The sequence below is a fragment of the Brachypodium distachyon genome, chromosome 2 (assembly GCF_000005505.3).
Source record: "Brachypodium distachyon strain Bd21 chromosome 2, Brachypodium_distachyon_v3.0, whole genome shotgun sequence".
Classification (NCBI taxonomy): Eukaryota; Viridiplantae; Streptophyta; class Magnoliopsida; order Poales; family Poaceae; genus Brachypodium; species Brachypodium distachyon.
Window position 1 is genome coordinate 7,098,419 of NC_016132.3, and position 19,216 is coordinate 7,117,634.

The 19,216-nt window shown below is 48.0% G+C and overlaps 3 protein-coding genes and 1 long non-coding RNA gene across 5 annotated transcripts; 2 read left to right on the forward strand and 2 right to left on the reverse strand.

Moving 5' to 3' along the window:
- Nucleotides 1-435: 435 nt before the first annotated feature.
- LOC104582533 lies at nucleotides 436-1,421 on the forward strand. Its single transcript, XM_010232390.3, has one exon. It carries the CDS (start codon nucleotides 479-481, stop codon nucleotides 1,157-1,159), a length of 681 nt encoding a protein of 226 aa, XP_010230692.1. The 5' UTR covers nucleotides 436-478; the 3' UTR covers nucleotides 1,160-1,421.
- A 1,167-nt stretch (nucleotides 1,422-2,588) lies between these two features.
- LOC106866233 lies at nucleotides 2,589-13,386 on the reverse strand. Of its 2 annotated transcripts, XR_001406300.2 has the most exons (4): nucleotides 12,844-13,386; nucleotides 12,633-12,681; nucleotides 3,881-7,647; nucleotides 2,589-3,558 (listed from the first exon to the last, which is right to left on the reverse strand). It is a non-coding gene; the product is annotated as an uncharacterized LOC106866233 (long non-coding RNA). The 2 variants fall into 2 exon arrangements; XR_002963332.1 differs by lacking the exons at nucleotides 2,589-3,558; nucleotides 3,881-7,647 and having other exon boundaries at nucleotides 12,397-12,681; nucleotides 12,844-13,323.
- On the forward strand, nucleotides 7,703-12,319 carry LOC100830713 (wall-associated receptor kinase 3). The gene is made up of 5 exons (XM_024459190.1): nucleotides 7,703-8,800; nucleotides 9,001-9,150; nucleotides 9,235-10,137; nucleotides 10,258-10,278; nucleotides 10,711-12,319. Exons 1-5 carry the CDS (start codon nucleotides 7,816-7,818, stop codon nucleotides 11,916-11,918), a joined length of 3,267 nt encoding a protein of 1,088 aa, XP_024314958.1. The 5' UTR covers nucleotides 7,703-7,815; the 3' UTR covers nucleotides 11,919-12,319.
- A 1,356-nt stretch (nucleotides 13,387-14,742) lies between the features above and the next one.
- LOC100845680 (expansin-A8) lies at nucleotides 14,743-16,021 on the reverse strand. Its single transcript, XM_003566310.4, has 2 exons — nucleotides 15,761-16,021; nucleotides 14,743-15,655 (listed from the first exon to the last, which is right to left on the reverse strand). Exons 1-2 carry the CDS (start codon nucleotides 15,882-15,884, stop codon nucleotides 15,015-15,017), a joined length of 765 nt encoding a protein of 254 aa, XP_003566358.1. The 5' UTR covers nucleotides 15,885-16,021; the 3' UTR covers nucleotides 14,743-15,014.
- Nucleotides 16,022-19,216: the final 3,195 nt, after the last annotated feature.

Consider the following 19,216-nt stretch of genomic DNA (forward strand, 5'->3'; position numbering starts at 1 on the left):
GCCACTGCGAGCGTTTTGGGTTCGCGTAGCTCAAAGAGGGGCTCTCCAAAGGATTTGGCAGAGGCCACAGAACACTAGAACAGTGGTGACGGTGGTATGGACAAGGCGAGACGGTTATATCAGCGTTCCAGCGTGGGCAAATTTTGCAGATTTACACTTACTGGTGCACCACAGTACCACACATATGTGAAAACGAATCGGAACATTTCAAAACTTAGAAATAGGCAAAAGCAGACTGATATTGCACCACTGCACTGTCGATCGTGTGGTTGGCTCGCTATAACACGAGCACAAGATTCTTTCTTTAGCCTCCGCTCCTATCCTCAATTTGCAAAAGCAACGATCCCACGACCCGACACTCTGCTCAGAGAATATGTTCTCCGATCGATCTCTTCAATAAATCAACATGCATTCCAGTACTAATAATTCCCCTTAAAACGCTTCAATTTGTTGCCACGGTCCAGGCCGCTGGGCAGTCATGGCCAGTACCACAACTACCAGAAACCCTAGCCACGCTTGGCTCAAAGGTCTCGGCACCAAGCTGCACGCATGCGCGTCGCGCTTGCGCAGCCATTTCTCCTTCTTAGCCGCCTCCACCACCGCTTCCAGCTCGGCAGTAGTCTTGCTGCCCGCCCTCGCCATAGTACTGCTTGTCTGCGGCGGCACTGTGCTCTCGAGAGTCGTCGTCTTCTTCCTGCCCCTCGTGGTCTCCACCTCCGTCTGCTGCGCGGCGGTGTGCCTGCTGGTCGCCGACGCCTCGGAGGAGCCGGAGGAAGCGAAGGAGGTCGTGCTCCGGTGCGGCGGCGGCAGGGCGCAGCCGCCGGAGGTCGGGCTCCTGGAGGTGTACGGCGGCGCGAACGCGAGCGCGTACGGCGGCCGGCGCGACGTCGTGGCTGGCTGCTTCCTGCTCCGCAGGCCCGGCGGTACTGGTGGATGGACGAAGAGAGGCGTCCACGGTCACGAGGACGGCGAGGAGGTGGTGTTCGCCGGCAGGGTGGTGGCGGCCGGCAGCGGTGATGATGAGCTGCGGGACGGCGGCGTGACAGCGCTGGAGGAGGAGCTCGTGGCTCTGCGGGTGGACAGGGTTGCCGAGGGCGTGTGGGATCGCTACTTCGGCGAGTGCGGCTCCAGGTGGAACTACGTACGTGACGGCTGTTGAGTGAGAGCCGTAGGATCGAAACAGAGGCATCGATGATCGACCGATCGCGAGGAGCTAGCACCGTAGCTAGCTGACGTATCGTACTAGTAATTAATTAACCGTGAGTGATGCATGCCATGGGTTAACTTGATGATGTACTTCGTCACATGCATGTTTCCAGTGCCACGACACAATTATCCTTGGACATGTATACGATGGCTGCTGGGTGCATGCTGGAGTACGACGATATATACGTACATGCAGTCTTGCATTTTACAGTTTCGATCGTTGCCTTCACCTACAATCCTCTCACAGCTGTAACCAGAAACGAATGGCGAAAAGTGGTGAAGATTGAATCACGAAACCTGCACGCACCGACGCACGCGCAGTTGATAAAAATAACAAAACCGGATCGATCTGGAGATGATCAGGCCTAGTATACTCCTTTGGTGCGCGCGCATCAGGTTCCACTGGATGCGAGTATCGGATTCCCCCGGGCATCTCTGATCTCTTTGCTGAAAAACGACTATGCATGCTTCAGCACCGTGCGTGAAGTAACTAGCACCCATAGAGAGAGATCGAACATCATTTACGACGTACCGATCAGGATCAAGCCTCCGAGTAAATTAATTTATATTCTTCTCCGCACTGCATAAAACTGACAATGCATTATTGATGATTGCAAGTCAATTTCTTGTTTTAAGAGTCCGACTCTCATATTTTTCCTTCGGGTTTGCTAACAATCAGTTGGCTGAGAAATTGATTTTCTCAGTCAAATGTTCTGAAGTTAACTGTAATTGTTTGAGTGGGGTGGACGTTGCAACACTGCAATTTTTCTGGTTGCTCATTAGTTTTGACTATTATTTTTCTAGTTGCCTCGTCGTTGAAATTGTAATTTTTCAGTTGTATGGAGGTTGCAAATGAAGTTTTTTAAGTCACGCCCGTAATTTTTGCTGCTGTATGGGGTTTCAACAGTAATTTCCCAGTGCACGAGGTCCCAACTAACTTTTAAAAAATTTCAGCTGCAAAATGCGCCCAACTATAATTTTTTCAACGTTAATCTTTTTAATTTGATACTATCCAAAAACTGTAGAATTTCTTTTTGCGTGTTATGTATTAGTCTTGCAACCATATAAGAAAGATTTGAGTCCAAGGACCATTATACGGTGATCTGAAACCTCTGTCATTAATGAGAGGCCCGTTTTAGGAGTATGCCAAGGGACGGCTTTGTTTTTTTTTTAGAAATGTGTGATGGAAAGTTTCGGCCTAATAAAGTGCATATAAATTTCAGGTGCAATTTTTAAAAATGCACATAAATTCCAGGAGCTATTTAAAAAATTGCACATAAAGTTTCACTTGCAATTTTTAAAATTGAAATTGCACATCAAATTATATGTTAATTTTTGAAAGTTGCATATTCAAGTTAAATATTACTAATGTGAAACTAAAGTTAATGAACAAACATTCGCTCCTTAGTCTCCCGAAGCAAACAAGAATGGGAATTAGCATATCATATTGTAAGTTTTTGTTCATATACTTCTGTACCAAGCGATGAACTGATCAGTCTCTTCATTGAGATGCTATTTTAGGAGTTCCTTTTCCCCCTTCCCTTGGCATAGAGAACAACATTGAAGATAAGACCACAAGGAGCATCCATGTGAGTACCATGCCACATAAATAATATGCAAAACACTATATATGGTGCTTCTAGTTATAAGGATAAAAGAGAAGCTATGGGGACTCAGTTTAGATAATATATATGCTCTTCAATGACGCCTATCAACTCGGACTTGGATCCGAGTGATACAAATTTGAAAAAAAATCTATTGAATTTAAAAAAGAAAACCGTTGTTTGCTAATCATCACAATCCTTCCGATAAAAAAGAATTCTACTTCTTTTCACTGATTGCGATGCCATGGAACAACAAAGATTGAAAACCCTAAATTGTTCCGCAATTGAAATAGATGACAAAAACAAAGGAAATAAGAAGAAATATTTCAGGATCTCCGTGCAAATGGATCTCAAACATACCGCTTCAACACCAGGTGATGCGTCTGCTTGCCACACATTTGAGAGAGATCTACACGACATGTCCACATTGCAGCCTCCTTAATTTTCCATCAACAAGAGAATATTAAGCAAATTGAAAAACTTGTGTAGTTTATCTTCATAATATATCTTTGTCTCTAAACTTTGTCTCTAAACTGTGTGCCCACCGGTCTACTTTCTTGCACATGGTTTTATTTTCAGACGTTGTCTGAATGTACAGGGGGAGTCAGTAGGAGATTACAACAGGGAGAAGGAGAAGAAAAGAGAAAGAAGAGATACCACTGATCATAAGATCAAACGATCATCAAAACAAAGCTTAATCATGCGAAGATTCAATCCAGCTGAAGCTGAGTGCTTTTCCGAATTCTTCCTGTGAGCAGACCAAAGCTTCAGGGAATCAGAAGAAAAGCATACCACCATCCGCTAGTACACATAAACATGTCAAAGTTCAACATATTCTGTTCCATAACCTATCTAATGAACCTTTCAGGCTAGAACAGTGAAAGATAATGTTATCCACACTTGCAGCTAGCCACACAACTTGTCTGGTAAAGGTGCTAGGAATCCAAATAAACAGCAAAATTCACAAATAAACTGATCTAACATGTTGCTAGCACTGATTAACAAATCCATCGATCACAATGAAACTAATAATACAATTACTATTGCTGAAAAGAAGAGGCTCGATCTACCTGTAGATCTCCGTGTGTGAGCTGACGTAGGGGATGAAATCGGTGTGGTACTTGCCGTACTTGGCGCCGTGGAGGGGGCCGATGATGCGGGTGGCTCTGCCATCGAAGTCCATGGCGAGCACGAGCACGAGCTCCTCGCGGGGATCATACATCACCACCTCGGCGGCGCCCTGGGAGCGGAGGAGGGGTAGAGGAGAAGCACAGCGGGCGGAGGGGGATAGGAGGCGGCGCGGCAGGAGAGAGACGGCAGTGCACTTCGCCTTGAACACGCCAGGGCCAGTGCCCTTCACCTTGAACACGCCGGGTAACAGTAGGTCTTCGTCGTCCCGGAGTCGTCCCTGCCAGCGAAGGGGCCCCGAGGGTCGCGACCGTTCGCCGAAACAGCAAGGCGGGGCTCGCGTCTACGCGCTGGAGCGAGAGAGGCAAGGCGGAGCGCGCACGAGGGCTCCGGAGACGCGTTCCTATCTAGGTCTGAGTTGGCGCAGGCGAGCGAGGTTCGGCGGCAGCGCAAGCCCTAGGAGACCCGGTGGAGGCGCAGCCGCACAGGTGCGAGGAGGCTGATGGGTTGCAGCGGGTTGGGTGGGTGAGTACGTATCGATCTCGTTCGTATGTGTACGAGTTCGGCCTGCTCGGTGTGGGTGGATGAGTTCGGCCTGGGCCTGCTGGGGCGTCCGGCGAGGGATCGGGCGAGGTGAGCGAAGGAAGGTCAGCAAACGGTCCATATTTTTTAGACAGACTAGCCGAAATGTCAGTGCGTTGCTACGGGCCGCCGCACTCCGCACGTATTTTCGACAATTCTTGACAGAAGATTCAATCAACGTCCACTGCAACATGCCCACACGCCTGTGTTTTTTTTTTCGCCCATGGATTCGAGCACGGTGACCACGATACTGACACTTACTCAGTAGTTGGAGTAGATGGTCCATTAGAAGGAAAAACCTCCGCTTAGTACTTAGTTTTGCTTGGATATTCGTTGTGATGTCACGAGCCTTCCCGTCGACCACCGTGGCCCATGGAGGCCGACGAGTAATCTCCGAGAAATCAATGCAAGGGAAAGGAAGTCATACACGAACACGAGAAACAAGAAAAAAACAAAATTTGCTAAACTCATCGTCAGCTTGAGCGTGCATCTATAGGAGGTGGCGAAATCACTCAATGATCCTCACATGGAGACCCAGTCGCATTTGGATTCTTGCAAGCTGAAACCCGTCTACTCATAACACTCGTTAGTCGTTAACATCTGCGATGCACAAAAAGCTGGTTCATGGCCACATCCATCTCTCTCCTCCTGTCTATGTCCAAATCGAATCAATTCCTCGTATCCAAAAATCCAAGGCTCTGAAACACATCTGATTAGCATCCCCTAAATCCCCCTGGCTGCGCGTGCAGTGCTAGAGCGGGAAGGACGACGGGGGTCAATTGGTGGACCATGGCGAGGTCCAGCGAGGCTTCGCCATCTCTATCTCTCTCATCAGAAAGCTTGATGATGGAGATATGGCAGTGGCCCTGAGACGAATTAATGGTTTGCAACGACGGCGGCTCACATTGTTGCAGAGGAAATAGAAGAACTCCTGCGCACCTAGTCATCGGAGTGGAAGTATAGGACCTCCCGCCTAGGCACTCGTCGGAGAGCAAGACCTAGATCAGTTTTTCAGAGGATGATTTTGTTTTTAGAGGCGCCTTCTATCCACTATGCAGCAGCATGAGCGGATCGGAGAGAGAGATCACGGTGAGGAGGGGGGGGGGCCATCTCGGGGAGGACGGCGGTAGGGAAGAGCCCCGGGCGCCATCCAGATCGGGGGCGGCGGGGAGGAGCGGGAGCACCGGGAGAGATGGAGGGGATGGGCTCGGTACAGCGACAAAGAATCGTACGGTGGGGAACGAGAAAAAGAGACGCAATGTACAATTAGAACGAAGGGGCACGGGTGGGGGAGGGGAAGGTTTGGCAGACGACGAAAACGCGTGGTGAAGGGAACGGTCCGTACTTTTTAGATAGGTATAAATACAGATTTTTTGTCTTTTATATGGGATCAAAATCCAAATACTAGCTACAAATAGGCCAGCCCATGCAGAAAGAAGCCCATGGACCATCTGGACGACTATGGGATCGGGAGGATAGATGGATCGATCAAGAGATCGAGAGGATGGATGGATGGATCGATCGATCGAGAAGACGACTCGTCGACTGAGAAACAGTTTTCTCAGTCAACTGAGCCGTAGCCTATCCTTTTTCATTCCAACACACCAAATCGTCCGCATTTGCGAATGCCCTAAGAGTCGGCAAGAGTCAACATATTTATAATTTGATATCAATATTTTTAATGCTAACAAATCACTTATTGTAAATCTAGTATGTGTTTTATTATCGTCGATTATAAATGACGTGAATAGTGGGGGACTGACTCTAGATTCTACCATATGTTAAGCATGCAGGCCCATCAGTGAAAATTGCTGATTTTTATATGACTTATGTAGAAAAACCGAGTACGGAGTACTAACTTTCCGGCAGGCACGAGATCCACGAAGGGCCGACCCAAATCTAGCTGCGCGTAAGTACGTTTCGTGAGAATATTGCGTGTGGACTGTGGAGTGTGGACACAAGTAAATTAGCTGGAGCTAGCTAAGGAATCATGACTACTAGCTAGCTAGCCTGGTTTTATCAACGTTTTAACGATCGACAATGTAAACAAAACTCGATCGTCGTCCTAAACTAAACTAAAGCGTTGGTGACACAATGCATCAACTCAAGATAGTCAAATATTTGGAACAACCAAAAAGAGACATCCGTAGATACATGCTTACTCTATCTAGTTCTCTGTTGTCGAAAGAGTATACAGAACAAATCCAGCGCAAAAAAGAAAGTATACAGAACAAACGTTGAAACGTACTCCTCCAATCCATAGTAAGTGTCTGAGATCTAGTACAAAGTTATTAGACACTCGTTATGTATCGGAGGAATACTAATTAAACAACTGGCACAGAGTAGACTCCATCGAAACAAATTAAGCTTTTCAAAAGCTAGCTCAGCAAAGCAGCGCGTGTTTGGTGTGTATGTATGCGGGAAAAAGAGGTATCTCAACGCGGTCGTGGAACTGGAATTTGTTTAGTTAAATCGTTTGTTCTTCTATGTTAACTCACATGCCAGGAAACCTAGCTAAGGTTTTGGATTCAAGTCTCGTCCCTGCATAACTGTATGTTCGTATCTTCTAGAAGAGGTATTGTCCCGTGTATATGTTTGTGGGTACTAGGGAAGAAAATAAACTCACAGCTGAGTTGACACTCTACAAGTAGATGGATGGGTCAATTGTTCCGGCTGGAAAGCTTGCAACAATATATATATTAGATAGCTCGGTTACGGAGGGAATGGGCTTCTTTTACCGGGTCAATATCTACCGAAATAGCACATTTATGTATCAACACAATTTTACAAGGGTATCAACTTCATATCAACTTAGAAGTACAACTTTTCAGGGGGTGGCCCTGTGACCCTGTTTGTCAGCTCTGTCGTCGCCACCCCGAATCTATTTCGCATCTTCTTTTTGAGTGTCGCTTCTCCAAGCGAGCCTGGACTCTGGACACTCCAGGGGCTGACTCTGGACTCTGGAGCCTGGACTCTGGACTCCCGTGACCCCTCCTCCCAATGCCGCTTCTATTTTCTTCCTAGATGGCAGGCTTTAGCTTTAGACGGTTAATTAACGACCTGATCGATATCAAGCTTTAGTGATTGGTGTGCGCATGCGCAACATCGATCTCAACGCCGATTGCCCCTGCGAGTTTCACCACATATATATATATATATATATATAAACATTTACAGAGTGGAGTGCATCAAGGATGTCGTGGAACACAACACAGTACTACAGTGCAGGTGAAGATAGGCACTAGAGGTAACCTGAGAAAGGTAGAGAGCTAAATTAAGATCATATAGGTCATCCATGGCCAGCCTGTCCATGGCAGCAACCTCGACGACAGCGTCCATGGCACTGGCGCTCCTGCTCATGGTGGTCAGCTCAGCCTTGGCGGCTCCAGCTGATCCGGCACCGGCGATCGGGCTTCCGGGCTGCGACACCGCCTGTGGGGACGTGGGTGTGCCGTATCCGTTCGGCATGGGTCCGGCACGCTGCTACCGCTCGCCGGGGTTCAACCTCACCTGCGACCGGTCAAGCAACCCACCACGTCTCCTCCTTGGCAACGACGGCACCCTCCAAGTCCTGTGCATCGACCTGTCGGAACCCTCGGTGCTCGTCAACCGTTACCGCACGGCCGGAGACATCAAGGTGGGCCCCGACGGCCGCGGCTCGTTTGGCGGCGGCCTTGGGGATGACGGGCCCTACGCGCTGTCACCGGGCTCGTTCGGCAACGGGAACGAGCTCATCGTGACGGGGTGCAACGTGCGAGCGACCCTCAAGGATGGCAACAACGTCACGATGAGCGGCTGCTCCTCCTTGTGCCAGGACGGTAGAGACGGGCGCCCCTCGCAGTACGCGTGGTCCAGGCTCGACAGCAGCATGCTCTGCACCGGCATAAGCTGCTGCCAGGCGCCCATCGTCGTCAACCTCGAGAAGGTGAAGGGACGCCCTCCTGTGTACAGCGCGTCCTACCACGTGGAGCTCGAGTGGTTTGGATCCAACCGGAGCGCCGACGAGGAGCGGATGCCGGCGCGCGTGTTCGTTGCCAAGGAGGGCTGGTTCGAGAACAAACAGGTCTTTCGCACTCTGCTGAATTCCGACTTCACGGAGACGTTGGAAGTTCCTGTCTGGCTGGACTGGGAGGTAGACGTTGGCGGCCATGGCGGCGGCGCCGCTGCCGCCGCTGCTGCAGATAGAAACATCAGGTGCTCGGATGGTACAAGAGGCGGCTATATTTGCCTGTGTAAGACTGGTTACCAAGGCAGCCCCTACATCACCCAAGGATGCAAAGGTCGGTATCTCTCTCCACTAATCGAAATTATTTAATTAGATACGAGTAATCAGGCAACTGAAGCAAGCAGATGAAAAAATTATTCCCAAGATTATTCCCTAACTTGTTAGACGATCGCATCACTTGATTGCCACCCCATTCAACTTGGGACATTCTTACTTCTTCCATTGTATAACCTTCGCACGCGTACATGTGTGTAGACATCGATGAGTGCAAGCTGCCACAGTATTGGTGCCTGGGTGACGCTGTATGCACCAACACGGACGGAGATTATGACTGCGGCTGCCCACCAGGAACACATGGCAACGCCACCCTACCCGGTGGGTGGGTCCCTTCTGTCACTGCCACAGGTGAGCTTAACGTTGCAATCCACTTAATTATTATCCCTAATTTAATTTGGGAGGACTAACACGTACTCTTTGCACATGAAGGAGATATTTGCAACAGTACGTGCGGAAACGTGGTGGTGCCGTACCCATTCGGCATGGGCCCGTCCCACTGCTACCGTCCAGGCTTCAACCTCACCTGCAACTACCCAAGCAGCGGAAGCAAGCCACCGCGGCTGCTGCTCGATAGCCACGGCGCCTTCCAGGTCGTTGACATCTCCCTCAAGAACACCACAGTGCGTGTCGTCACCGCCGCGCCCCCCATCGAAGTCACCACCAAAAACCAATACAGCTTCCATTTCGACGACGATTTGACGGACCGAGGACAGGCGCTCTTCTCGCTGTCTACCCGCAACGAGCTCATCCTCAAGGGGTGCAACGTCCAGGCAACGCTGCTGGGGCGCTGGCAGGGTCGTGGGCGCGAGCACGATGGGACCATCATCAGCGGCTGCGCCACCTTTTGCTCCGACAACGCCTCCGCCCCCGATGACGGCACGAGGACAATGCAAGACAGCCCTGACGACAAGAACTGTTATGGCATGGGCTGCTGCCAGGCGCGCATTGCCACGTCCATGGACGGCATGCCGAGACTGCTGAGCTTCAAATTCACTGACCTCAACAACGTCCAGGACAACTTGACGGCGTTGCCCCCCTACGTGTTGATTGCGGAGGAGGGGTGGTTCGACAAGGGCCTCGTTTCCCACCAGCAGCTGCAGGCGCTTCAGCGCAAATCTAGCTTCAAACCGGAGGTCCCGATTGTTCTCCACTGGGAGGTGATGCAACAGGGCAGCGGCTTACCCAGAGCTGATATGAATAATTGTCCTATGGAGGTGGACAGCAGGCTATGCAAGAGCAAGCACAGCCACTGCATACCAGGGAACAGAGGTTACTCGTGCCAGTGCGATGACGGCTACCGCGGCAACCCCTACCTCGTTGAAGGCGGATGCACAGGTACGCAATAATCTTAGTTTAATTATGTCCTTAATTCGAACGTATCCCAAGGTACGGCTAGTTAGCCTTACTTCTTTCTCTACCATATGTCTAATCAAGTGAATTTAACTTCTTCTCCAGATGGTCGCATGTCTTTTAAAGGTGAGCGGTGCTAGCTGCAAGAGCAACTCCAGTTTGGTACTAGGATTCTTTTTTTCTGTTTGAATAGAGACACTACGTGCTATTTCCTCTGTTCCAAAATATAAGATGCATTTCATTCCTTTGACCAAGAATTAATCCATTTAACATGTAACTTTATGTGATCTGAACCATAACGATAAGCCAAAAGTTTTGAATACGAATACAATGATATCCATTTTCTGGAATCATTATTGGTCAAAGAAAACGAAATATACCTTATATTTTGGAACGGAGTACCGTTACTTTGATCAATTATACTATTGTTTGCTTCGTACATATCGAGTGTAGGTATAGGTTATTTTACAATCCAAATCATTTCTTCCTTTCATCCGCACACATGCATATATGAGAAAATTGGATATATCTCCCTAATAGTGTCTATAAATTTTTCAGGTATAAGCGTGGTTATAGGAATTGCCAGTGGGGTTGGTCCCCTACTTTCTGTTCTCATTGCATTCTTTGTTTCCAATAAAATAAAAGAAAGAAGGGCACGTTTGTTGAAAAGAAAATTCTTTGAGCAGAATCGTGGCCAATTGTTCGAACAGTTGGTATCACAGAGAACAGACATTGCTGAAAAGATGATCATAACCCTGGATGAGCTTGCAAAGGCAACAAACAACTTTGATAAATCTCGTGAGCTTGGTGGTGGAGGGCATGGGACGGTATATAAAGGAATTTTATCTGACCTCCATGTCGTGGCTATCAAGAAACCAAAGAAGATGGCTCAAAAGGAGATTGATGGGTTTATTAATGAGGTAGCTATTCTATCACAGATCAACCATAGAAATGTAGTAAAACTCTATGGTTGTTGCCTAGAAACTGAAGTCCCGATGTTGGTCTATGAGTTCATATCCAATGGAACCCTTTATGAGCATCTTCATATTGACAGACCAAGATCATTGGCGTGGGACTACAGCCTGCGGATAGCCACTGAAACAGCCAAATCTCTTGCCTATCTTCACTCAACTGCTTCAATGCCTATCATCCATAGAGATGTCAAGTCTGCTAACATACTTTTGGATGATATGTTGACAGCAAAGGTAGCAGATTTTGGAGCTTCAAGGTACATTCCTAAGGATAAGTCTGAGGTAACAACAAGGGCTCAAGGTACAAGAGGATACTGGGACCCTATGTGCATTTACACAGGGCGGGTTACAGAAAAAAGTGATGTTTACAGCTTTGGGGTTGTCCTTATTGAATTGCTAACGCGGCAGAAACCATCTTCATATTTGTCCTCCGAAGGCGAGGCTCTTGTTGTACATTTTGTTAACTTGTTTGCAGAAAGCAACCTGATCAAGATATTGGATCCACAAGTTATGGAGGAGGGGGGTAAAGAAGTTGAAGGCGTGGCTGCAATTGCGGCAGCATGCACAAAGTTAAGAGGAGAGGATCGTCCAACCATGAGACAAGTGGAGTTGACATTGGAAGGCTATTGTGCATCCAAAGAGCATATTTTAGACAATGCACTAGCCAAGAAAGTTAAGAAGAATGATACTGCAGCATACTGTTCATCTACTAAACTTAAAAGAAGCAGCGAGGGGTCGACCATACCGTATAGTATGGAAAAGGAGTTCATATTATCTGCAAGTTATCCCCGATAGTTTTAGTACAAGGTATGCGATATAGTAAACGGTTACACGAGAGTTCTTCAACCAGTTTGGTGGCACACCGATCTTAGGCTAGAAAGCTGATGTTTTATTCTAGTTTTTTTTTCCTTTTGATCTGTATTATTTGAGATGTGTACGTTGACTGACACTTTAATAATACTAGTAAGACGCCCTTAAGTGGCTACGGAACAAAAAAAAAGTGTCACAAACACGTTTAACAAGAGACATGCGTTGAAAGAAGATTTTGCCCGCTTCTCCCTGTTGATAACTGTGCTTTTCAGAACTATAAGTGTGCATGATACTCAATTTTGGTGAATTACCCACTGAGGGCTCGTTGGTTGTGTATTTCCCGGTGGGGATCGGGAGGGATTAATGGGAGTTTGAGCTACAATCTCTATAATCCTGGTTGATCCCGGCCAGACTGGGACGAAACGAACGGGCCTGAGTGTGCATACAGTGATGACAATTAGAATTACCCAACTACTTCACTCTATAAAAAATATAATACGTGTTTGTGAAATAGCAGGCCATCAAAACATAAGTCGGCACTAGGTATGCATTGTTTGATGTTTCCGCAAATTCTTGCTAAAATTTGCATCAAGTTAAAATCAGAACTACAAGCATGCATGATAGTTAGTTTTGGTCGGCTATTCAGAACTATAAACATGCATGATGCTATTCAGAATTAATAGTATGCATGATACTCACTTTTGGTCTGCTAGGCAATTTCACAAACACGTCGTGAGCAATCGATTCTCTGCAAATTGCAACACGAATCAAATAGAGGAAAGGATCCGCACAGCTCATGCGCAAACAGAGGAAGGATCGCTCGCCAAGGCTAATGTTGAAACACATCCAATTGCAACTACAAATCTTAAGATAAAAGTGTAGAAAACGAGGAATCGAGAGGGGATCTCACCTGAATGGTGACTGGTGAAGCTCGTCGCGGATGGCTGGAGGACGGTGGAGAAACGAGATCCGTCGATCCATGAGATACGTGACCGTGCGCCTTCCACCAGCGCGCGCGGCTCGACGACGAGGTGTACTGTGGGCTGTGGTGGCCACGGCAAGCCCGGCTGCGGCGACGAGTGGCGAGACAGGGACGAGCGCCTCCTGCGGCGAGGAGTGGAGAGACAGGGACGGACGGCCTCGGCGGCTGCTCTACGACGCGCGGCTGTGCTCGACGGTTAGGCGGCGCGCGGGGCCGGCGGCGGCGGTCGCTCGCGTGGACGGGAAAAGGTATCGATCTTCTTCTTCTTCTTTTTTTCTTTTTTGCATTTGAGAGATGGAGACGTATGTGTCTACTGACTGACTCTATTTGCTGAGTTGGTGTGGTTTTTTTTATAAACGGTCTTTTCAAAGGTGTTTACTTCAGAGTTTTACGGGATACCGCAATGACTGACTCTTAGGCCCTGTTCGGCGTAGCTCCTAATCCTCGTTTTCCAGCTTCCTGCTCCTGCTCCTTTGAAGATCGACTCCGATCAGGATCTGTCTCCAGAAAACGTTTGGCTGTTATGATGGCAATTGGAACTCATACTACTAGGTAGACAAGACAAGAAGAAAAGAAACAGCACCGTGTTTGAATTAGTAATGGCACTTGCAGGTAATTCCATTGAACTTCTGTGACAGGTTTACTTTGACGCTAGGAGAATCCGCGCGAGGGTCGCTCTAGTTCATTTTCGGCTCTGCGCCACGCCAGCTTCGCGGATCCGTTTTTCTGGAGCTAGAGGTGTTTGGCACTGCTCCTCTAACTCTCGATGAGAATTCAGGAGCAGGAGCCGTGCCGAACAGTCACTTAATCGAGTCTTATTTAAAATTTACTTGTATGTAGGAAAGAGAAATAGGAGAACTGATTTTTCACGGAGAGTCAAACTCTTAAGGAAACAATCGACCAAGAGTCAGCTAAGAGTCGATTTTTTAACTATTGCACAACATCACATTTTTAATGCTAACAAATTATTCTACAGTCACTTTAAAGACACAAGTCATTGCACGTTTTCTTTTACTGTTGACTCTAGATGATGTGAAGAGTCAGTACTGACTCTATCATTGTAGATGTCCTACGGTGCTATTCTAAACTGCCATTATCATACCAAACTTCTAAGTCACTTTTCTAAATTGCCATCATCAAAACTTTTAAAGTATCTCTCAAATGCCTAAGATTTACACATCATTAACATTGATCACAAGTGCCTTTGATTATACTCCGTAATAAGAGGCACTAATCAAAAAGCGTCTTCTAATATGAATTTTGAAATAAGTTTGAAAAATGCCTTTAATATATACTGCTACACCGTGACATAGTGAAGGTTGTAGCCTGGACAGAGATGTTGTTGCGATGCTCGTGTGGCTCCATGCGCATCTTCTTCCCCGCGTATGTTTGGTGCGCCCGTGCATCTGCTCCTCCATCTCCGGTCGCTATGGGTGGGCACGGAGGCACGGGACACGGCTGCAGGCAAGGATGGGCTGAGGGGATGCGGGCCATATGAGGGCACGAACGAGCGTGTGAGAGAGGCGCCAAGGCAAGGGTGGAAATTGGGGTGGAGTGGAGCGGTGTACCGATGATCAGTCTAAATTTGAACGGAAGAGAGCGGAATTGAGATTTGAGAGCATCGTTTGCAGATTTCAGAGACTGGGGGATTACGGCTTAACTTGTATATATATAGGGCGTACTTTGATTAACATGTGACCATATATTTTGCAGCCGATAGGGTACATAACGCTAGCTTGGCCTTCGATCACGAAAACTAGAAACTGACATCTTGGGTCGGAGTGTGTTTTTTGTTCACAGAACAGTATTAACTTGGTCCGAATTGCAAAACTAAAGTGAATCCATGTGCATGATTTGAACATAGGCATACACTTTTTTCATTTAATTTGCACACAAATATTTGCATTTTGAAGCAAGCAAGTACCACATCGACAAAGAGTAGCGTGCTTGCCAGCCTGCCTCGTGGGCGGCCTTCAGTTCGGCCCTATGCAAAATAGACAGTTCACATCGTCCAACGCAGAACACGGTACGTACAGAAACACGCGCGTAAATAGCGGATTGCCATCTCTAACTTTCCGTTTCACGGAGCGATCACTGCTTCAGTAGAACTGAGCCCCGGACGTGTAGGTGCCGCCGAACCACCACCCGGCCGGCGCGACGTTCTCCGCCGTGACGACACGCCCGTCATCGGACCTAAGGCGGAACGAGAGGCTCTTCCCGTTGAGGTAGGCGTTGCTCTGCCAGTTCGCGCCCCAGTTCCTGCTCATCGCCATCCAACCCGTGCTGCTACCGGACCCTTTCACCCACATCTGCGCCACCACGCCGCTGCCCCCAACGTTGGTCACCAGCACCAGCTCGAAGTAGCTGTGCCCGTTGACGGTGAACCGGACGCCCCCGCTGCGGCCGCCGCACCGCACCCTCCGGTAGTTCACGGGCACGATGCCGCCACGGTACACGCCGATGCTCTCCCACGCCGGCTGCGACATGTCGAAGTGCCGCCTCGGCGGGTTGCACCACCCGCCGTCGTCGTTGGGCAGCGCGTAGTTGGGCGGGCAGAAGTTTGTGGCCGTCACCGTGATGGGGGACGCTCCGGGTTTGCACCAGCGAGACCTCCGGGCGTCGCACGCGATCGTGAAGCAGGCGCCGCACGAGGCTCCGTTGTTGAAGAGCGCCGTGCTCAGCGCCGTCGTCTGCGTGCCGTACCCTGCGCCGTACAGGTTCCCGTACCCGCATGCCCCGCCTGATGAGATTCACAAAACACCCGTAATGCATGTCCATGTTATAGTAGTCTGGCAAAACAAACAGGACGTACAATCTGGGAAGCTAGTCTGTTAAGTTGACTAACCCATGGTGCCCGAGGCGTCGGCGCCGCCGTAGAACGTTGCCGTGGCGGGTGTCCATTGAGCCGCCGATGCTCTGAGCAGGAAGGCGAACAGCGCCAGGAGCATGAGCATGCTGATGAGCGCCATATCGGTGCTCGATCCCGCTGACAGCCTGAGGCACAGTACCAAATACTACAGCTGCTAGCTAGCCAGGAATGTCGCTGCTGGATTAACTGTGTTGTGTTCTGCAGAAGCATGTGTCGGCACACCCACTATATATATACTGTCCTTGCTCGTTGCAAGCAACTGCAGCAGTTCTAGCTAACTCATTCGATCGGTTGCTACCGGTGGATAGATTGACCACGAGAAGAGGCGCACCGCACATTGTATGGAGTTGACGATTTGCAGTGGGAAAGCTAGTGTGCTTAGCGTGTCGGTGTTTAATTTCTTTGAGAAGCGAATATCTCGGGTACGTACGTACGTACAAATGGTAGGCTCCGCTCATCTTGACTTTTGCGGGCATTTGCACGTTGAGTTCATGATTGCGTCGAACGCTAATGTATTATGTATAGCAGAATGCAGAGTAAATTTCTGCGCCGCGGTGCAACTCTCTCTGTTTTTCTGGGTGCCAATGGCATGCATGTGCGCGCGTGTCAACATGAAGTCACTTATGAGGTAGTGATCATGTCAAAGTGAAGTCACTTGCGACTGCAAAACCGACTCCTGAGCGATGACTCCGTTTATTTCCATGATCGGATGGCTCAAGAGTACCTAAAGTCAAGGCGGCTTTTGCAAGCCACATGCATGGCTTTAGCTTTCATGTCCAAGTAGTTCAACCTGCAGGGATACCAAAAATAGTGCAAGTAGGGTTGACAGTTTGTAAACCCCGCCACGATTTAAGGACCGTATAATGTACGTACTATTCGTACCTAATGGTACCATCCCAAACCGTCGCGGTTCAGTTCGTTGCACAAGCAGTTGACGAGATTTTTTTTTTTAATCTCGCAATCTTGCTTGAAGAACACGTACGATGCTAAGTTTCTCAGTTAGGTAGAACATGGCCATGCGGAGAACCCGGCCGGCTACCGATTGCCAAATCCTAAAAACCGAATGCTGTTGGTACGACTTCGATTAAGGGATACCAATCATATAAGAAATGGAGGTCAATCATGCAAGATCTCATAATGAAGCAACACCTGGTGCACATTATCGTACTCCTTCCGTCCATCGATGTAAGGTGTTGGATTGTTCACAGTCTCAGCTTCTAATATACTGAAAAGTAGGAAAAATATACTCCTTTTTTTCGAGTCCTGAATATTAAACTTTGGCTAATAAAATAAATATCATGTGCCATGTAAATTATACCATTAATTTCGTATTTGAAAGAAGTTCCAATGGAACAATTTTTATATATGGTGAATAACTCATATATTAATTGTTTAATTCATGATCAAGTTAAAGTTAAATGTCAAAATGTGTCGGTGCCTTATAAACTAATTATATCAATATTGTTTAATTCATGATCAAGTTAAATGTCAAAATATGTCGGAGTACTAGAAAGGAGTGAGTATATAACATATTTTCAAGGTGAACAGTACAACGATCCTATTCTTGCGTTATACTCCAAATCTATATGCTTTTTCGAGAAGAAATCTCTATAGTTTTGGACATAGCAGTGCTCAAAGTTCTAAAACAGTAACTGCACGTATAACAATGCCCTTATAGTCTTGGAGGGGGTACGATTGTTTTGAACTAGGAACATGGAGTGTCTACTTTTCACTCGACGATCATATTCATTCGATTAAGATTATCTCATCATTTGTACTTATATAAATCTTGCACAAACCTGAGTGATTAGATTAGACGGTTTTTAGCATCGACTGTGAAATAGTCGTTTTAAAAATAGCAAAACCCTTTCAATTAAGAGCCTTTCGTATAGATAATTGCCAAACGGACCAACAAAGTCATTATTGTACGTGTTGTGATAGAAATTCTTCGATTTTCTCACCAACTGTGCATTATTTAAGCTTCAAAAACTGCATGAATTTGATAGTTATAAGTGCAAAACAAAGAAAAAAATCGGTGGTTCAGGCACTGCCGTCGTATGCTATGAGTGTCTTTAAATTCTCTAAAGGACTTTGCGAGGAGCTGGAACACATGACAAGGGATTTCTGGTGGGGCGGCGAACATGATAGGAAGGAAATCCATTGGTTGTCTTGGGAGAAACTGACGAGGCCTAAAGGGCAAGGAGGCATGGGCTTTCGTAACTTGGTACTCTTTAATCAGGCTCTCCTAGCGAGGCGGGCTTGGCGCCTGTTAGCTAATCCAACCAGCCTCTGTGCTCGGCTAATTAAGGCCAGATATTATCCTCACTGAAACATTCTGGATACGGCATTCATCCAGTCGACGTCGCCGGTCTGGCAAGGGATTACACACGGATTGGAGTTGCTTAAGAAGGGATATGTGTGGCGTATTGGTAATGGCCGGGCGGTGGATATTTGGAGAGACAATTGGCTTCCGAGAGGGAATCTACGAGTGTCAGGCAAAGCATCTCGCACACGCTTGCGGCGGGTGGCTGACTTGCTTCTGCCCAATGAACAGCGCTGGAATGATCAGCTCATTCGACAGATTTTCTACCCTCACGACGCTGATACCATCCTGGACATTAAACTGCCCACGACTCAGCAGGAGGATCTGATCGCCTGGTTCCCTGAGAAAATCGGCGTGTTCTCTGTCCGATCGGCCTACAGGATTGCCTTTGCTGAGGTTTCTGATTCAGGGATGGGCAGCTCGAGCTGTGATCCAAACGGGGACCGCAAGCTATGGAATATCATCTGGGAAGTTAATGTGCCGACAAAAATTAGGGTCTTCGCGTGGCGATTGGCAACAAATTCATTAGCGGTGCAGGAGGAGCGCAGCCGCCGTGTCAAGAAGACCATGCATGTATACACTGTCTGCGATTGCGAGAGCGAATCTGCTTACCATGCTGTAATGGTCTGTCCAAAAGCGTTGGGGCTGCGCCAACGTATGAGGCAGGATTGGAATCTCCCGGATGAGGCGAAGCTAAGATACAGTGGGCGCGACCGGGTATTGGTCCTCCTGGATTTGGTCGATAAGCTTACTCGACAACGCCTTTTGTTCCTGTGGTGGAGAGCTTGGCATCTCAGGAATGATTCTGTCTTCTCGACAGGCAAGTGCACTATTGAAGCGTCGGCAGTCTTCATCAGGAACTATTCCTTGGCCATGGAGTATGGGAAGGAAGAGGACGCCACGAGGCTGCACTGCCTTAGGGAAATGGGGGAGTGCACTGTCGACACTACTTTTGTTCCTGCAGAGAACAACAATTCTGGGAGTGCTCTTGGGAGGTCTCGGCACGGGGATGACAATGACTAGCTCTGGAAACTCCCTGCACAAGGTTGGCTGAAGCTGAACACGGATGCAAGTTTCCTAGAAGCAACCGGCGAGGCATGGTGGGGAGC